This window comes from Pantherophis guttatus, chromosome 2 (assembly GCF_059756535.1).
Source record: "Pantherophis guttatus breed Tessera chromosome 2, ASM5975653v1, whole genome shotgun sequence".
In the NCBI taxonomy this organism is placed as follows: Eukaryota; Metazoa; Chordata; class Lepidosauria; order Squamata; family Colubridae; genus Pantherophis; species Pantherophis guttatus.
In genome coordinates this window covers 16359991-16380177 of record NC_142064.1, presented here as the reverse complement: position 1 = coordinate 16380177, position 20187 = coordinate 16359991, and the positions used below count along the sequence as shown (strand labels likewise).

General features: G+C 36.3%; 1 protein-coding gene across 48 annotated transcripts in view; it reads left to right on the top strand.

The window, feature by feature from the left end:
* The window catches only part of TCF4 (transcription factor 4), a 427155-nt gene that overhangs the window by 204656 nt on the left and 202312 nt on the right, over positions 1-20187 (top strand). For all 48 annotated transcript variants that reach the window (XR_015732063.1, XR_015732060.1, XR_015732056.1 and 45 more), the window contains one exon: positions 17406-17470. Coding sequence is in view for 37 of the 48 variants with exons in the window: in XM_087885574.1 (XP_087741700.1) it covers positions 17406-17470 (65 nt within the window). In the remaining 11 variants the exon portion in view is untranslated. The remainder of the gene's footprint in view (positions 1-17405; positions 17471-20187) is intronic.

Here is a 20187-nt window from a genome sequence, read left to right as displayed (position 1 = left end):
TATCCTTTCATAAGGTCCTAAAGATGGGCCTCTGCAGTTGGCTTGGAACCCCAATGGGGGAAGAGCACAGTGAAGGTGGTTGATTGAGTAACAACAGATCCTACCTCCCCTCCGCCCTCCGCATGTGTCCTTGGATTTTAATGTTTGGATTTAATTTATTTATGTTTAAATGTTTATGTAAAGATATACTTTTTATGACTGTAAACCACCCAGTTACCCTACGGTAAAATGGGCAGCCAAATCAATCAATCAATCATAGACAGACAGACAAATTTTAATAGGACCTTCATGGATTAATATGCCATTACTCCAGGTTTATACAGAGTGTATCTATGTTTGTGACTAAGGGGGGGGGGAGAAATTATTGTTTCTTCTTAATATATATTTAATACGTGGTGTTACATAGGATACTTAAAATTTCTCTGAGGCTTAATTTAAACCAGGTTACAAAACAACGAACTCACAGGCAAATTACTCCAGCTTTATATAGAGTGTATGAGTGTTTGTAAGTAAGAAAGAGAGAGATCATTGCTTTTGTTTAACGTATATTTAACAGCTGGTGTTACATGGAATACTTTGATTTCTTTGAGTATATAAGCCCTCTAATGGACTTAATTTAAACCAGGTTACAAAACAATACGTCATGAAGAAAAAAAAATGTGCTAGAGAATTCCTCCTGCTACAAAATATGTGTGTTTGTGAGGTTTTCATGGAGAGGAAGACTTTTAATGAGTTTATTCATTTGCTACTATCAATCCTTATAGAATTCTTCAATTTAGTATCTTTGCTGTATCAACAAACAAGCATCCATATGACCTAATCCAATTTCAGTCCGTTTGTACCTTAGCTAATGTTGAAGTGCTAATGTGCACAACTTCCTTAGCCATGACCATCATAGTAGCTTTTGTGAATTCTTTATCAATCCTAACATTTAATTTTCATTTTAGTCGCACTTCTTACAGTTTCTTACAGAATATCTTTGGGGTGGGGGGGATAGGGAAATGAAGTTTGATTATTTAAAAAAAAAAGGTCTGAAACTTTCAAAGAATCCTTAACATAATGTACTTCGTTGGAATTAAAGGAAAACAGGTGTCACATAAACAGAAAACTATTTTAGTGCACCATTTCCCACAATGCACTTTACCTTGGTTGCTTATTAAATGAAGTGAGAATTCTCCCCATATTTTCAGAATAATTTCCATACCTATACCGGTGGGGGGAAAAAACAAAACAAAATAAAACCCCAAACAGGTCTCAAGTGTAACTATCTTTTTAGCTTATGGATGCCCTCTGCTGGATAATGCTAATTCAAACCTTTTGGATGAATTATCAAATATTTCATTGTTCAACTACATTGGAATTTGTACTATACCCCCATTTTCATTAGTTGTGTAATTGTTATTCCTGAATCTATCATTAAAGGCAGTGTTTTGTCTTGTTGAGATGAAATGTAAAATGTCCTAAATTCTGTAATATGTATAATTATTATTTTTTTTCGTACAGAAGTTCAGTTTACCCAGGTATGATCATAAATGGAATGCCAACTTCAAATAAACTTTATTGTTTGGGTGTTCTAATAATTAGATTTCTTATAATGAATGGTTTTAAGATGCAGAGTATGGCATTTTAGTGTTGACAGCTTTGAAATCATCAGTATAGTTCTGTAAAGATTTAGGCTTTTTTTTTTTTTTTAATTTGATTTATATGCCGCCCTTCTCCGGAGACTCAGGGTGGCTTACAATCTGCTAAGCAATAGCCTTCATTCTTTTGTATATTTATACAAAGTCAGCTTATTGCCCCCACAAACTGGGTCCTCAATTTACCTACCTTAGAAAGGATGGACGGCTGAGTCAACCTTGAGCCTGGTGAGATTCGAACTTACAGTAATTGCAGACAGCTGTTGTTAATCACAATGCTATCAGTCTGCTGAGCCACCAGGCATTAACTGGGTATCTGAGGAAACAGGCCAATGTTATCTCTGAATATACTGAACTTCAAAAAATCACACGGTGCGAGGGGGGCGGGGGGCGGTGCCCTGTTATTGCATAGGAAATAAGGGAAGGAAAATAAGAGTAGGATCGAAGAAGAAGGAGTATTGTGTATATTTGCTGCCTTGAGTTATTTATAAAAACAACAAAGGCAGAATAAAAATAAACAGAAATATAATATATTATATTTCCTTTGACATGTCAATGCCAACATCCCAACAGGTCCATCATTGTAACTCATTACTTGTGTTTATCTTTTCTCACCTCACATATATCCAATAATCTTTCTGTATATCATCACATCCAGGAAGAAAATCCCACGACAGGTTTTGTTCAAAAAATTTTATGGGTGGGCAGAAGGAGTGGATATTTGGGGTGTAATCTGTTCTTCAATGAGATGGCTAATCGTCCTGGAAAAAGCTCCCTGAAAGACAATTTCACCATCACTACTAGTCTTACACTGCAATAATTGTAATGTTGTGAATATCCTAGTCTGGCCTCTCGGCACAATTTGCTAGTAATGAAAACCAGCTCAGACTGTCTTCTCTAGGATCTTTTTCAACAAACAGATGCTCACACATCATTTACAGATATAGAAGCATTCCTTGAATATCAGTTTGAACATCACAGGTTGGATCCACAGAACCACAGAGTCGTGGTTATCATCTCATACCTGTACTGATGGGGAAAGTTTTACGTTTACTTACCATGCTAATTAAACTTAAATTTGTTGGTTGGATTCACACAACACACAAAGCTGCAAACCAGAAAACAGCATTATGACTTACTGTGTCATGTGATCTCAGCCCCTGACTTAATATCTCCAACGCCAGATTACTTTTTTTCATGAATTCTTAGGGAAAACGAGTTCTCACAGATATTGTGCGTTTGTAGTCAGAATTCTTCAACACAGAGAACCCCCCCCTTTTTTTTTTTGTTAGAAGCATCTGTTAATAACAGAAAACTAGCATGTTGTAGCATAGTGATTAAGAGAATCAGGAGAAAAATCTATCGTTGAAGTTTGAACTGTGAACTGATTCCTTTAGGAAAATCATCCCTTCTTAGTATCACAATTTATAACATGGGATAAAAAAAGACCATCTATCCTATAGGGCTATTATAATGAAAATCGAAGTGATGTAACAGGCTTTGAGTATTTATGAATTTCCTTTACATATTGCACAAAGATAGTATTTTGATTTCCTGTGGTTTATTTAATAAACCACTGTTATCTAGACATTAAACCATCAACTCAGTAGTGAAATCCACTTTTTTTTACTACCGGTTCTGTGGGTATGACTTAGTGGGCATGGCTTGGTGGCATGACAGGGGGAGGATACTACAAAATCTCAATTCCCTCCCTACTCCTGGGGAAAGGATACTGCAAAATCTCCATTCCCACCCCACTCCAGGGGAAGGATATTGCAAAATCCCCATTTCCTCCCCACTCCTGAGGGGAGGATATTGCAAAATCTCCATTCCCACCCCACTCTGGGGCCAGCCAGAGGTGGTATTTGCTGGTTCTCTGAATTACTCAAAATTTCCGCTACCGGTTCTTCAGAACCTGTCAGAACCTGCTAGATTTCTCCCCTGCATCAACCTTGATTTACAGAACATAGCACCTGGGATCATATAATAGAGTAACTCCTAAGATAATATGGATTTTTCTTGCATGAACCCAGCCTATATAATTTTTTCTTAGAAGTTGTGGCAGTGATCAAGTTCTCTAATGTGGTATGGTGTTGTTGTTTTAAAACCTACACATCAAAGAGCAAATAGCATTAAAAAAAAATAGAATGATGATCATGCCAAAGCATTAGGACTGTGACTTTGTGACAAAAATGACACCCTTATATATGAGAGCCAGTTTGGTCTAGTGAACAAGATACCAGAAGACCATGAGTTCTAGTTCTGCCTTAGGCATGAAAGCCGATTGGATGACTTTGGGCCGATCACCTATTCTCAGCTCAACCCACTCAAAGGGTTGTTGTGGGGGAAAATAGGAAGAGGAAGGAGCATTAGATATACTCTCTACCTTCAAATATTTATAAAATTAATAAAATAAAAGGTGGGGGAGATTATCTATCTATCTATCTATCTATCTATCTATCTATCTATCTATCTATCTATCTATAGCAATATCACTTAGACTTACTGTATATACTGCTTTACAGTGCTTTACATCCCTCTCTAAGTGGTTTACAGAGTCAGCATATTGCCCCCAACAATTTGAGTCCTCATTTTACCCACCTTGGAAGGATGGAAGGCTGAGTCAACCTTGAGCCTGGTGAGATTTGAACTGCCAAATTTCAGGCAGCCGGCAGTCAGCAGAAGTAGCCTGCAGTACTGCACTCTAACCACTGCACCACCGCGGCTCATAAATAAATCAATATAATCTCTCCAGACATCTCACTCAACTACATAAGTTAGAGCCCGTGTACATTGATGTATGTGTCCTATTTATTTTCCCTGTGGGTGTCCAGTGTTTCCTAATTAGGTTTAATCATAGCACAGCCAAGAAGAATAGACCATTGCATATGGCCACAACACAGGGAATGCTTCCTGACACCATCCTTACGAATGCAAGATGATGGTGGTGATGATAGTGATGATGAAGATGATGATAACGATGATGGTAGAAGAATAATGAACCAGAACTAGTCATCATCTATGGCCCTGAGAAGGAGGTAGAAGTGTAATAGAACAAACAGAGACATGGTGCTGGTAAGCAGGGAAAACTCCCATCATTTTCAGCCAAATAATTGAGATGGCTTTCTTTGATCAACCTTTTTTTTTTTTAAACCAAGACATTCAGTCAATCTCAACTTTTGTTCAAAAGGAAGATATTTTAACAGTTTGACTATAATATTTATTTGTTTGTTTGTCAAACATGTACAAGATAACAAGTATAGGTATGAACATAAACATAAACAAAGGAAGTAAATGCAAATAAATGGGGACAGTAAGACAGGGACGGTAGGCACGCTGGTGCGCTTATGCACGCCCCCTTTACGGACCTCTTAAGAATGGGGTGGAGTAGACAATTTGAAGTTGAAACTGTGAGGGTTTGAGGCTGTAACAATGGAGTCGGGCAAAGCATTATACCAATTATGGTAAGGTTATCAGGACTTCGCTGACCCCAACAGTGCAGAAATGTTTTATTAGGGCATTTGTATATTGTTTTAATTTATTTTCAGTTTCTGCATTGGCACATGCATTTTTGGTGCTCCTGAATTAATTAACCATAAACATCTGATTTCTCTCTCTTAAATCTATGCAGTGTGGATTACTCAAAGTACAGAAGATTTTGCACGGAGAACAAATTACACCAAGTTGGGAGTTTTTCCTAAATTTAATACACGTTCATATAGGTTTAATTTCGGTCGCTTTTGCCCATCTATATTTTAATGAAGGTGACTTCTACCTAGGTAGGTGGTTAGTCCATCAGGCATGTGATTGTCAGCAGTCGTTTAATAGCTAATGGTGTGGCGTGGTCATGGCACACAGCTGACGCTGATCTGTTTCAAAATGCAACTCAAATGCAGGTCCCTATCTTCAGAGCCATATGTGGCTCAAGACATGCATATATAAGAAGCTACTGTTCGAAGCAAAATTTTGCCTACCTGATCTGGATTGCCACCCACCTCCTTTGGGTGAACCAGAAATGGCTTGATAGGAGTGCTCTGTGGCAGCTATTCCCCTGGAAACAGCCTGTCACAGTTTTAGAATGGCTGTCATTCTCAGGGACTCCTGGAAATGGGTTAAAAAAAAAAGACTTTTGAGGATCAGCGAAGCCTACATTGATTGTATTAGTTTTAATGAATTAGTATACATTGATTGTATTAGTTTTAATTAATTTGTATCATTTTATGTGTTACTAATGCTTGTAAATAGCCCCTCCTTGAGGTAAATGGCTGGTCTAAAAACATTAGATAGATAGATAGATAGATAGATAGATAGATAGATAGATAGATAGATAGATAGATAGATAGATAGACAGACAGACAGACAGACAGACAGACAGACAGACAGACAGACAGACAGACAGACAACCAAGCATCAGCTATTGAAGCAGAGGATGAACTAGATAGACGATGGATGGATGGATGGATGGATGGATGGATGGATGGATGGATAGAGCTAAGCATATTATAGAGCTAAAAATATTATATAAAAAACTGATACTGGAAAATAGAGGGTGGGGGGCAGGAGAAAAAGATATATTCTGGGCAGAACAGAAATTTTCCTTAATGAGTGTTTCTCTAGTTAGTCTCAAGATAAAATTTACAAATTGATCTTTAGAAGCACTGTGCTCGCTCTTACGTTTTGCTGAAAATTTAGAGAGGGGTAGGCGTGATAATTGTGCTTCGAACTTAGTTTCTTTCCAGCCAAAATCCTTGAATTGCTTTTAAAATAAGGTTTAGAATTAATCTAATCCAGTTTTTCTCAGATTATTCTCTTTATAGCTGTTGTCATTTCTTTAGATTTAGCACCTAAACAAGCTAAGGGTCTGTCTGTTTGTCTGTCTGTCTGTCTACTATCCATCCATCCATCCACTACTTCTATACTGTTGCCAGATGTGTTCTTTCTTTTTTTCCTGGAGGAAAACAGTTTAGTTACCCTGGCTAAACACATTTCTATGAAATGCTCACAAGAAGTGTATTAGATTACTATTTTACAATGTTTTTTTTTTTTAATCCTTAGATTGTTCAGCACTAGTATCCATTGACTAGCTGTTAGGGCTACATTTTTGTTTATTATATACCTGTAGGAATTTGGTTTATCCTTTTAAAGCCATATATGTGTATTGGTCCAATTTAATTCTGCTACTTCAATAGCCTCTGAGATCAATTTCTTTCCACGTCAACTAAAATCTGAGGTTTCCAACCAATCATAAATACCAACAACATTAATTTGTTATGCTGTCACTTCCAAAAAAATAATAAATTGCTTTTTTATTGAGTAAGTACAAGAACTGTTAAAATTGGAATTTGTCCAAAAGATGTTTGGAAGAGTTAGATATCAAATGGGGGCAGATATGATGGACAAAACATGGTCAGTAAATGGAGCAGAAGTTTTAAAAGTCTGCTTTGAATAACTCACCCTATATTCCTACATCTGAATCCAATCCAGTTCTTTTAATTAAGATTTCAAAATAGCCTATGCACATTAACTTTTCTTGATCTAGGTATAACTTTAAAAAAAAAAAAAATCTTGTGTGGAGTGGTTTTCTCCTGAACTGCAATTCAGTTTCAGTAAGTTGAGAAAAATGATTGTTAAAGCATCACCCACAGGCAGAAGGGCACAGTTGTTTCCAAAAATACACTTATAACCCTGCCAAAGTTAAAATAACTGAGATTTCTTGCTTAATAGCTGAAATATCATACAAGATCTTGACATTGTCAAATGAGATTTTTGAAATCAAAATTGGGGAATCTCACGCTACTTACTCTTGATGTGAGATGTGCAGTAAAGGAGAAAGTCTTTGATCACCCCCTCCCAATTTCTGAGATGAATAATCTGATGGAGGGTCTCAGATATGTGTTTTCCAGTGAAATACTGTTTCTGTCAAACACTTTCAGTTTGTATATTTATTATTCTTTCCCTGTATTTTTCATTGACAGGAACTAGTTCAATTTTTTTTTAAATTCCACCTTTTTATTACCGTAGCATGTTCTATTGATGATAACCACCCCAATTTCATTCTCCCTGTTTTCTTCTGGGTGCAACTCAAGGTGTTGGTTGTCACCTTTAAATCCCTATATGGCACAGTAGCTGGTTATTTGCGGTACTGCCATTCCCTAAGAACATTCACCTCAGCGGTAAAATCCTCTGAAGTCTGCTACCGGTTTGTGAGTCTGCTACCTCAAAACTATGTTGTTCCGCCAGGCTGGGCTATCAATGTAAAGATTTTAATTGGTTTTAAACGGGATTTTAAATTTGGGGCCTATTTTATAAATAGGATTTATAAATTGGGCCTATTATTTAATAATTTTAATTATTTTTAAATTTTGTTTGTCTTTGTGCTTTTAATTAGGCTGTACACTGCCCTGAATCCTTCGGGAGAAGGGCAGTATAGAAATAAAATTAATAAATAATAAATAATAAATAAATATACCGAGCATGCGTTTTGTGCGCACGTGCGCGCCTGAGGTGTGCCCGTGCAGCACTAAAAAGAATGTTTTGAAGCCTTCTGAGTCTGCAAAGATAAGTAGAACAGTGAGGGGGGTGGGGGAAATCCGCTGTGCCACGTGATTTTGATTAGCTAGAAAGCAGAAAATCCGATGATTCTAGCTAATACAAATCTTGCGTCACAGCTGATCATCGCCCAGCTGATCATCGCCCAGCTGATCGTCGGAAATACAGGTTCACCCAAACCGGTAGCATTTTTTACTACCGGTTCAGGAGAACTGGTCCGAACCAATAGCATTTCACCCCCTGATCCACCTGTCTCACTAGGTCAGGTAAGAAGGTAACACTCTAGATCCATTCCCTGAAATCTTATGATCTAGCAAGACCTTGGAAGCGTGCCTTTTCCATGGCTGTCACTCCCTTGTGGAGCTACCTCCAGGAGATCTAGCCCTCACTTAGGCATGGAAGTTGGCTGGGTAACTTTGGATTAGTCACTCTGTGTCTCAGCCCAATCCATCTCATAGGGTTCTTATTGTGGGGAAAATAGGAGGAAGGAGTATTGTGTATGTTTGCTGTCTTGAGTTATTTATAAAAAATAATAAAGCGGGATACAAATAAATAAACAAAAATATAGTATATTACATTTCTTTTGAAATGTCAAGGCGAACATCCCAGTAGGTCTCAGCAGTTTGAGCAATTCCAAAAAGGTTTCACGCCCATTTGTACTATCCAGACGACCCTGAGGGCACAGATAAACCTTCAAGTGACCTCAAAGACTCTCAGAAAGGGTTTTAATGACCAGATGATTTCAAGGAATATAAATCCTTCCATCCTCCACCAATCAGTCAGAAACAAAGAAGCTTATTGGATGAGAAGCAAAATGTCTTCAAGGGAAAACCAAAAAAGCCCAGTTGCCTTTTGAAAAAAAGGATATAGATGCACATCATTCTGCGTTTATTTTCCTGTAGATTTTTAAAATCAGTATTTTACTGCTTCAGTTTGAGATGTTGTCTTAAAATATACCTGCACAAACTTTTTGTGATAAAAGAAAAATTGATAGGAAATTAATAATGGATATATCAAGACATTTGCTTTAAGTCATTGGTGTAAGAAATGGTATGGAGTTCTTCATATGTAAAACCATCTGAATAAATTGAGATTAATTTGCATCAAATAAGCAGTTCCTAGTGCTCATAGTCAAGGCTATGGTTTTCCCAGTTGCAATGTATGGCTGTGAAAGTTGGACCATAAGAAAGGCTGAGGCCATAAGAAAGAATTGAGGCCTTTGAACTATGGTGCTGGAGAAGACTCCTGCGAGTCCCTTGGACTGCAAGGTGATCAAACCGGTCAGTCCTAGAGGAGATCAACCCTGATTGCTCTTTAGAAGGCCAGATCCATAAGATGAAACTCAAATACTTTGGCCACCTAATGAGAAGGAAGGACTCACTGGAGAAGAACCTAATGCTGGGAAAGATTGAGGGCAAAAGAAGAATGGGATGACAGAAAATGAGGTGGCTGGATGGAGTCATTGAAGCAATAGGCGTGAGCTTAAATGGACTCCATAAAATGGTAGAGAACAGGAAGGCCTGGAAGAACATTGTCCATGGGGTCGCGATGGGTCAGACACGACTTCGCAACTAACAACAACAACAACAACAACAAGCAGTTCCTATGAGACAAACAAATTTAGAGATCTATCACAAAGGTAATAAGATTTCTTTAACCCATGAAATATTATTGCTTCAAAGGCCATTGGAACAAAAAAAACTTGTTAGAAAAAAATGTTAATTGAATTAGAATTAAGTTACGTTTGTATTCTCAGTTCCTGTTGCTATATAAATCAATATTTCCTGTATGGTGTATTAAGAAATGTTCACTATTTTTTTTAAAGAATAAACAATTCGAATATAGTATAAGGCCATAATTTTCTAGACAAATTAGTAGTTTGGACAGTACATATATTCTATTAAATTTAAGTGTGACAGCCATACAGCGAATCTCATTTGTCAAAGTTGAAAAATATTTATCGGGCCCAACAACACACAATTAGATGCAAATATCAGATTTTCAAGAGATGACTGATGGCTTATGTGCATCAGATGTTAAGATTAAAACCAAATAAACGCTGGTTTATTTTCACTGACACCAGTTTCTGTGGCTGATGTGCACCAGAATGTAAGCTGGAGTAAAAGAACTTCAAAAATAAAGCATCGACCAATATTGAGGTTTTGCACAATGTTCATTTATGCCACATATGCTGTTCTGACTAAGCCCTCAGTCAGCTATTTAGGCTAACAGAATCAACACGGGAATTTGCAAAGTCCCCTTGCGATTTGTAGGTGTCAGAAACATTGAATCAGCCTGACACCAAAAACTGTCCATCTGGAAAGATCTTTACATTAAGTGCACCTTTAAGCTTTGCTTTGTCTTTATCTTCTGATGTGGTATGTTAAACTGTATAATCTCTAGTTGTAATAGCACATTATAGTGGCAACATTATGTCCCTTTAGGAACAATCCATCTCTATATATGTCAGTGTATTCATTAAAGTTTTTCATGTTTTGAAAATAATATCCATTCGCCTTTTGCTGTATCTCTGGGGCGTATCAATTTCTTAGACCTTCTTAGACCTAAAATTGTTGCTGGTCTGTGTATTGATTTGAAATGCCAGTGTAATGACTTGGTTTGGATATCACAACATTTGATCTGGGCAAATGGTTTGTGTTTTCTTGCTTTCATTTTGTACCCTCTTTTTTTGCTATCCTAACAATGGTTTGCTGTGATATCTGAATTTTAATTACATTATGGTTAAAATCAAATATATCATAGTTTATAAACCCCTTTTACAGCGAGATGTCAAAACATGGCTTTGAGACAGTTTGTGATTACAATAATAGTAAACAGTGCATCCCATTTATTTATTCTAAAGTTAAAGCCCAGGCAAAAATGAAGAAAGCTGAACAAAAGAAAAGGAAGGGTTATTTTATATATAACCCTTTTTCTATATCTTTTTTTCTATACCTTTTTCTATAAATATTTTCTAAACCATAGTTGAAAGATCATTCTTTTTTTTTTTTTTAATAATGCCTAAATTGAGTCAATGTTAGGATAACGTTTGCTTCTGTGTTCAGTAATTTCTATGTCTATGTTGAATATTATAGTTCTTTGATATCCAGCTTCATTTTATGTCAATAAACTAGAAATTTGGGGCAAATTTATATTACTATAAAATGCCAGGAAGAGTCCTTTGGGGTTAGTCTTTGATCCTTTTGTGCATCACACTTCATGAATGTCTAGTACTGAACATTTAAGCTTCAGTCAAATACTTCAAAAGGTTCCATAAGAAAAGAAACTCTTCCAAGTTATGGTTTAGTTCAGTGTCATAGAAGAAATGTTAGGTTCCCAACTGCTTTCTTTTCAAACAAATGAAGCTCCCCCGTAATGCCATGAAACTGGATTTATACTTCACAATTGTTTGATTATGTTTCATTAATGAAACTCACAATGGCTATGTTCACACAACCAATTTAACCAGGTCAAATAAAACTTTCTATGTGCAATCAAGCAACATGCTAAGTTTGACTAATGGTTAACCTTGATTAGATGTGTGTGTGTGTGGGTATTTATTTGTAATGGCTCAGTCTGTAGTGGAAACCCAGTTATTTGGTTAATTCCCAGTGAATTAGGCAGACCTATGTTGCTCTGTATTACTATTACTGTATGCCATTTATTACTACAAAAGACTAGGGGAGTCTTAATAGTCATGATTTCTCTAAACAATGGAGCAGAATTAGACATGAATAGTTTATACATACAGTTATCTAAATAAAATTTTATAGAGTCACTGCAGAGTTATCAGTGAATAAATGAATGAGTGACCGAATGATGCATGTGGTTTATTAATCTCTCTATATGTCTTAATACATCGTTTACCCATGAGGAAGTAAAATAGGAATAGAAATAGAAATAATAAATCTAAAATGTTTCCTAAATACATTCCAGTCACCCTATAGAGAGTTGATAGGTAGACATCATATAGACGGCCACTTGTCTGGAATGGTATAGGTAGGAGACCTTGAGCAGCGGACTAGAAGACCTCCAAGATGCCTTCCAACTCAGTTATTCTGTTAGTCTTTCTATGTAACATCTTTGCATCTGAAACTTCTTGCCTTATAGGTAGACAAGCTTGTCTCATTTTCCAAGCATAAATCTCCCACGTATACCATGATGGGCACTTTAGTGTGAGAAGATATTGATACTGAACAGAAAGCTTACCCTTTCTATCTCTTCCCCATGGATTGTCTTTTTTTTTTTTTTTTTTTTTTTTTACAATGCCTAGCAATTTAAAATTACGGAATGAATAATCCCCAGCAATGAAATAAGCAAATTTAGGCCAGACAGAAGCAGTCCCACAACTGTGAAACTAGGAATGTGAATATAAATGTTCTTCAACCATCTGAAGTCAAACTATATTTGAAGATATGTCACTATGCCTCTTGAATCCAACTGTCACAAAAGTTAAAATATAAGAGTATCACAAATGTAGAAGCGAGAGATATCTATTGGTAGAGCAAAGACGACCTGACTTTTCTTTCAGAACAAAAGGAAAACAAAGTTATATGAGAGTTGGATAACTTGAATTTTTGGCTTAATTCAAATAATTTTTCAGAGGACGTTGTTGAGAAGCAACCGGCTTCTTTATGGACCGACTGGAAATCCTGCAATGTTTTTGTGCTGGGTTTTTTTTTCTTTTTTTTTTTCTTTTCCTCGTTTTGATTACAGTTAATCTCAGATGCTGGGAACTGCATAGTAAGCAACTGAGTTTAGAGGGGATTCTTTCTTTTATTTCTTGGGTGTTTATTGAGTGTCTGTATGTGTATTATGCCTTAGAGAAAAGCTTTGGCAGTTCATTCTGTTTTTCTTTGTATGTATTTTGGCTGATGTGTATTCTGTCTGTTTATTTATTTAAAAAGGTATTAGTATAATTAATAATGCATTTCCTTTGAATCACTCTCAGGGTTCCCACTTGTATAATAGTAAGTCATTGTTTCGGTCATCTTCTCTTGTAAGTTTTATTTCGATTATCACAACATAGTTGTTTTGTTTTTTTGTATTTAGCAGTCGGTGCAATATTGGTCCTTGTGATGGGAAATCTAACCAGATTATAGAACAGTACCCTTTTCTTGGTTTGTATGCAAATTATTAACCGGTACATTTAAGGTTTGGGTTTTTTAAAAAAAAAAAAAAACTATGGACAGCAATACACCACGCAGTAAAAGACTTGAGCGATTAATGCTACCCTTATGCCTCTTTCGAGTAGTCGTAGCCATGGGGCTTGGCACTGGAACTGTTGTCTTTGTGCCAAAAAATATCCGCAGCGGCTGCCGCATTCTGGTACTGGAAGGTTGTCTCGAAAATTCCGCAGTGAATGTGTCGAGTTTCTACATTGTTGTCGATTCTTTAAAAACCGAGCCCTCACGCACAATCCCTTTAAGAAGTCACAATTTATAGCATCCCAGTCCACAAATGCACATATTCAGAATGGCTGTATTCCTGTAATACCTGAGAACGATGGACATTGCAAAGTAAGTATAAAAATTCCAGGCGAGCTCGGGGTTTTTTTTGTGTGTTAAAATTTATACACACAGATAGTTACTCAGGGAGCCCCCGCCAGAATATTAGTAGCCCTCTTTCAAATTTTATTATCTGAAACAAATATGCTAGTGAATTTTAAGCAGAAAATCAACATAAAGAAAGTAGCTGATTTTTAAATGAATATTTCCCCTCCAGAGATTTTTCCCCCCTCATGAATTAAATGACATCTACCCCAAAAAAAGTGAGTTTATTTCACAATGACAATTGAATAGTGCATCTATACGAACGCTGTACACACACATCCATCCACACATCCATCCACGTCCCTAAAGAGTTTCATGTAAATTTGATTATTCTGTTCTTAACTGGGAGGAAAGACACGTTCCTGGTTGGATTGGGGTACAAAAATAAAGACGTAATAAAAGTTAAAAGCTTACACTCTCAGGATGAAATATGCTCATTCCTGATCTCCAAAGCTATCTGTCTGGTAGTAAAAATGGATGCTACAGATGAAATCTTTACAAGGAGCATAATCCTTAAAAAAAAGAAGAAGTCAATCTCCTGCTGGTTTCTGTGTCTCTTTGGTACCTCACAAGCTTCGACAGAGTCCTGGACGAGTGCCCATTGATGTCATGGAAACACTCAAATTACTGAGAATGATTCATGTCTGTGCTGTGCTCTCATCCTCCCCCACACAAATAGAAGTAGATTTTTAACCCTGACAACTTGTAATTTGCAGTGCGTTTTATTTTTGCATCTAGATAAATATTTTTTAACCACCGAAATTAAAATGAGACAGTTTGTATCTGATACGATAGTAAGAAGGAGGAGGAGGAGGAGGAGGAGGAGGACAGGTACTCACATAGTAAATGAAATTCATTTGCCCGGTTCTTTATTCAGTAGGTTGGATTCGTTAGCTTTATTCACCCATCTCCTCATTAAAATGTATTTTTGCCTGGTTGAGTTTGAGGAAACTCACCTTGTAGGTGTGAGTTGAAGTAAAACCTGTACTGTTCCTTTCCTGTTCAGGACATTTTTCCCTTGTTTCCTGTCTCATCAAATTGTTCATAGACGTCTTTCCCCCCCCCCCCCTTCATTAACTCATAGTGCACAAAATCTCAAGTGAATTCAGTATTTCTATTTTCCTATCTGTAGTTTTCATCATGGTTAGGAAAAGATCCTTTTTATGAAATCACAAAAAATGTGTCACGTTTTATATTCTTGGGCATGATAAATTCAACTTGTAATATTTTGTTTCGTGTTTTATTATGACAAGACAATTTTAAAAGCATGTGGATTTACTGGTTTTTTTTCCCCCTGTCTGAAAGCTAAATTCAAAATGACAAGTCAAATAAAAGTAGAGTTATAATTTTATATTAATGTTATTGACGTACATTTTCAGGGGAATGTATGTAGGAGATTTACTCCCAGTATACATTCCATCTTTTTAACAAAGTAAAACTGAAAGAAAGTAGAATTCCATATAATATTGTAGATCTATAGATGCCAATTTGAAATCATGTGCAAATTACACAATAATGTGTATTCATTATTATAGAATGTATATACATCCTTATAGAATGTATTCCTCTCATAGTCATTATTTTAATTGAATCCCGACTTTATTGGGCAAAACCTTAAATAAAACCTTATGTGCATTTAATCAATTTTTTTTCCAAAAAATTAATTCGACACTTTAGGAAACAACAGTTTAGTTTATTGAATGATTGTTCTATATTAAATTAAAATGTGAATCTTTTTTTCTTACACCTTGTATTTCAATAATAACCAGACTGAGTATAATATTCTGTAATAAAATAACATCCTTTAATGTAAAGGTGGTTTTGCAAAGTATGTGATAGTAATTAAATGATTCATTTACAGGGGTAATGTACTGTACTATATGTAGCTAGTTATTGCAATTTATTATATGCTTGATTGCAGAAACAACCAGAACTTTGCATTATATTAGATCTGGGCACCCAAGGGTCATTTTTGTTGTCCACCAAAAGTTATGGAGAGGGTATACATTGTTTGGGATATCCAATAACAATTATTTCTTTCTATGTTAAGCTGTTGAATCTTATCTCTGCTTATCTTAGGTGCACCTAATAGTTGTAAATTATTAAAGATTAATCTTTCATTTTCTAACCACACTTGGAATTATTTTATTAAATTTCATGCCAGAATATTATTCATTTTCATGTCAGGACCTATCATAGGTCTTTGCTGACCTTATGGAACAGGGCTTCTAGCTATTCACATTTTCAACAAATTCCTTCTTTGGGTTACTAACAACCGTCATAATATATGAAATCCATTCCTCTGTTCTTTTCATCAGATTCTCAATGTCCGTATCCAACTATATCATGTGCTGTTGACATTTTAAATAAAATGTTAGAGCATGCAGGAAAATCAAAGAAAATACTAGAATTGGCATGAAATATCACAATCTATTTGTGTCTCCTACAACTGAGAAAGTTGAAGCATTGTTAGGGAGTGATATATTTTAATATAAAATACTCTTTTCTGGAGCATAACTGCAGAGATCAAGTCATTCAACAGGGAATTCAACTAGGAAATCAGACTTGTGAGGGGGTTTCTTCGCTAACTTTACCATCTGGAGTTTTTGATTTATTACCTCTGACCCCACTGGTGACTGCAGTGTAATCAGTGAGAATTATTATGGTCAGGTCACGACATGGATAACCTTCCTGCTGTGCTCATAAAAATAAATTTACGCAGTTTTTAGGGGTAAGAAAGAAAAGGAAAAGAGAGATTTTGTTTCCTCCTTTAAGAATGATTGTCTCACATATATTATTCTGGAGGTTTGAATGGCGTTTCCAATTAGAAATGTAATCATAGCAAGCAGTGAAGGTATTTTAAAGCAGAGGCCATTAGGAGTTCTATGGCACAGGCCTATGGAAGAATAACGGTCAAGAACAGTGTGCCATTGGGGTTCACAAAAGGGCTAGAAGGCCAGGTTGAGCAAAATAAATGGAGGTCTCTCATGGGTTGCCCCTTATTTTTGTTTTGAGGTATAAGCAGCCATGAACTTCTCTCCTACCGTGTTTCCCTGAAAATAAGCCCTCCCCCGAAAATAAGCCCTCCCCAAAAATATTTAACCACATGCGCAGTCGGTCCCCGCCATTTCCTCTGGTTAGGGTTAGGGAGACAGAGCTGGAAATCAGGTAAGACGGCAAGAGGAGCCCCGTCTTGCTCCACGCGCCCCAAAATAATAAGGCCTCCTTGAAAATAAGGCCAAGTGCTTATTTCGGGGTTCAAAAAAATATAAAACAGGGTCTTATTTTCGGGAAAACACGGTAGATACCATCCTTAGTATTTGGAGGCGTAAAGTTCCTGATTTTGAAAACAGGGTGGAAGCTCATCATCTGAGGAAATCCGATTGACTTCTGTGGTTAGAAAATTGTGCTATTGAGATGAGGAACATGTGCCATTCTTCTGTGGTGATATGGATTCAAAATTTGTTTACCAAGACCAAAGATGGTAGTGATGTGATTACTATAAAAAGTGGCTTTAAAGACGAGAGGCTTTTTATAAAATAGATTAAGAACATTCACTACAATGCAATAAATATCACTCTTCTATACAGATTAATTAATTACAGGATGTATTCTTTAACTGTGTTATCAGATAATACTTCTCTCTCTCTCTCCCCTTCTGAAACAGGTAAAACAGATAGAAGCTCTTATTCATCATATGGACGAGACTCAAATCTTCAAGGTTGCCATCAGGTAAGAGTTAGTTGATGGCATGAAGTAATATGTGATCCCATGTTTACGTACTATCCATCTTTCTGACATATATCATCTCTTTTCACAGAATCTTCAAGGATCATTCAATAGTGTTTGAAACAAATTGTTTTTCTCTTACTTTCTGGTTTTCTGTTGGTTACTAGGTTAATATTCTGGTGTACTCCTGGTGAATTGTTTATCAATCTGATTGAAAAGATTACACTATTGTTGCCCAATGACAATTCCTGGACAAGGAATAGTTCAACTTAAGAAATTGTCAGAGTTTGTAGGAGGCACAAGTGGAGATTTTTAAACCATACTTCCTTTGGATGGCTATAACAATAAATTATAATTTCCATAGAGTCTGTAGGATGTTGTGTGAAAACAGGGTTCTATTGAGAGATAAAAATGTCTGTGAAAATATGATTTGTTGTCTCTTTTTGTTTCTGAATTGTTTTTGGCTGGAAGTCAAGGCCAGCAGGCTAACAGAAAAATTGTCTCAAGGGAAACATGTGTGAGCTACAAAAATAAGAGTATTTTAATTAAATAATAAAATGCCAGTGTAATACAAAGGTATAGCTTGTCTGTGTTTGTTCCACTATATAGTTTGCATTTGCATACTTTTAAATTTCCAGAGAGAGTACCTTCAAATATATATATATATATATATATGTATATATATGTATATATGTGTGTATGTATGTATATGTGTGTGTGTGTGTGTGTGTGTGTGTATACATACACACACATATACACACACACATACTGCAATCCAGATTTACTGCTTCCTCAGAATGCTTTATTCTCCTTCCTTCCTTCCCTCTCCCTTCCTTTTTTTAGGACAGTTATTGTTTGTGTTATTTGATTGCTTCTTTCAGCCCAAAAGAAACAGTTGCTTACTTTGGAAGAAAATACCCCTTTTTACCCCTTTCAAACTTTACATATTTTAAAGCCAGAAGTGCCATGTAGTTTTTTTTCTTCCTAATTTATCGTGACCATAACTTTCTTAGCAGCAGAGAGAAAACAATGTGAGGTTTTTGAAATGGGTTGGGGTAGGTGAGTTCAGCTACTTTGCTTAATTAAGCATAGCAAAATATAAACAGTCCAAGTCATTAAATAGAACCTTGCCTTGAAAAGTACACATACTTAGTATTAATGTTTCCTTAGAGCTGGCATTCCAGTGCCTTTGTGCATCTGTTCATTTTTGCAAGTTTTGATTCTCCAGCCTACTCAGATATGCTATCCATTCTATCCAGATCGGTAGCAAGAGACTTGCAGAAATGAGATGTGAGACTGCGTTGGTCAAGAACTATGGACTTGCATGTGTTCTCAAGTATAATTCATCCCTGTTTTTCTGGAAGGAATTGCCCAGGAAAAGAAAACTTACAGCTTTCTCAGAGCAATGGAAACAGGCTTTGGAATGTGCCTCTTCAAATGCTTGGAGAGCAGATAGCTTTGGCAACGAACAACGTTAATGCTGTGTGTCTTTAGTGTAAAGCTTTCAATTCCTGTGGAAGGTTTGCTCTGTGGTATCTGGTTTCTGGGGGTCAAAACAAAGGAGGAGAAGTTTGGTGACATGCTTCCTTTTTGCAGGTAGAATAAGCTGTAATTTAGGGGAGGGGGAGCTGTTTTATTATTGGTTGTGGTTTTGGGCTGGTTTGGACGGTAGCTGATTGTCACTTCTACAGGGTTTTTTATTCTTCTTTTCTTTTTTTTAAAAAAGGGGGGTATTTATCAGATTAATTCAGATCGGATTAAAGCTCCCTTAAACTGTCACTTATATTTCTTGAATGTGTGAAAGAAAAAGAAAAGTGCAGTGGGAGCCTCGTTTATCCATTTGTGATTTTATAGAACCAGCCTATTAAATGATTTGTGGCATTTGAAATTCATTTAAAATAAAAGGGCTGTTTCCAAAATAAGCATCATCTGCAATAAAGGGTTATGGGCAGTATATTTTCCTATTTTAAATTACCTTCACTTTCATTGTAGCTTCGTGTATTCCTTCGTGTTGCTACCACCACCGTTTTCATAGATGTTACTCATTGATTGAGCTAAGTTATCATTCTTTTTGTTTCCGGACATGTGTTGTTGTAAATATACTTAAGGATAAATGCCTCCCATAATTCCCAGCAAAAGTAAGTCATTGTGTGAAATAAGTATTGCTACCTAGGTGAAGGAGATTTAACTTCTGAATGATACCTTTGTAAGGTCCTGATTTTAGTCATGTAACTTCCTAGACAATCTTTCTGCAACAGCCTCCTAATCTTTTATCTTACATACAAGCTACTTTCCCTTGTGTAACATCAGAGTACAATATTGCTTTTTCTAAAAAACATTTGCTATGTGTTCCTCTACTTCTTTACATCAGTCCGTATTGTCTTATATCTACTCCCACTATTAAACTGTTTTAGCTAGTTACTGAATTTTGTGCCATTTATCAGTAGCTGAGACATTGCTTCTCTCTCTTCCTCCCTCCCTCCCTCTCTCCCTCCCCCTCCCTCCCTCCCTCCTTCTCTTTTTCTCTTTCTCACTCTCTCTCTCTCTCTCTTTCTCTCCTGGTCTCTGATACTGCTGTTTTCTGATGTTTGTGAAATCTTCATGACTTTACAACCTGCTCTGTAAACACATGGAAATCGGTAGTTGTCATTCTTAGTATCCAAATTATTCATAACCTTTTTTTTATTTTCCACAACGAGATGATAGTGTCAGTTAAAGTT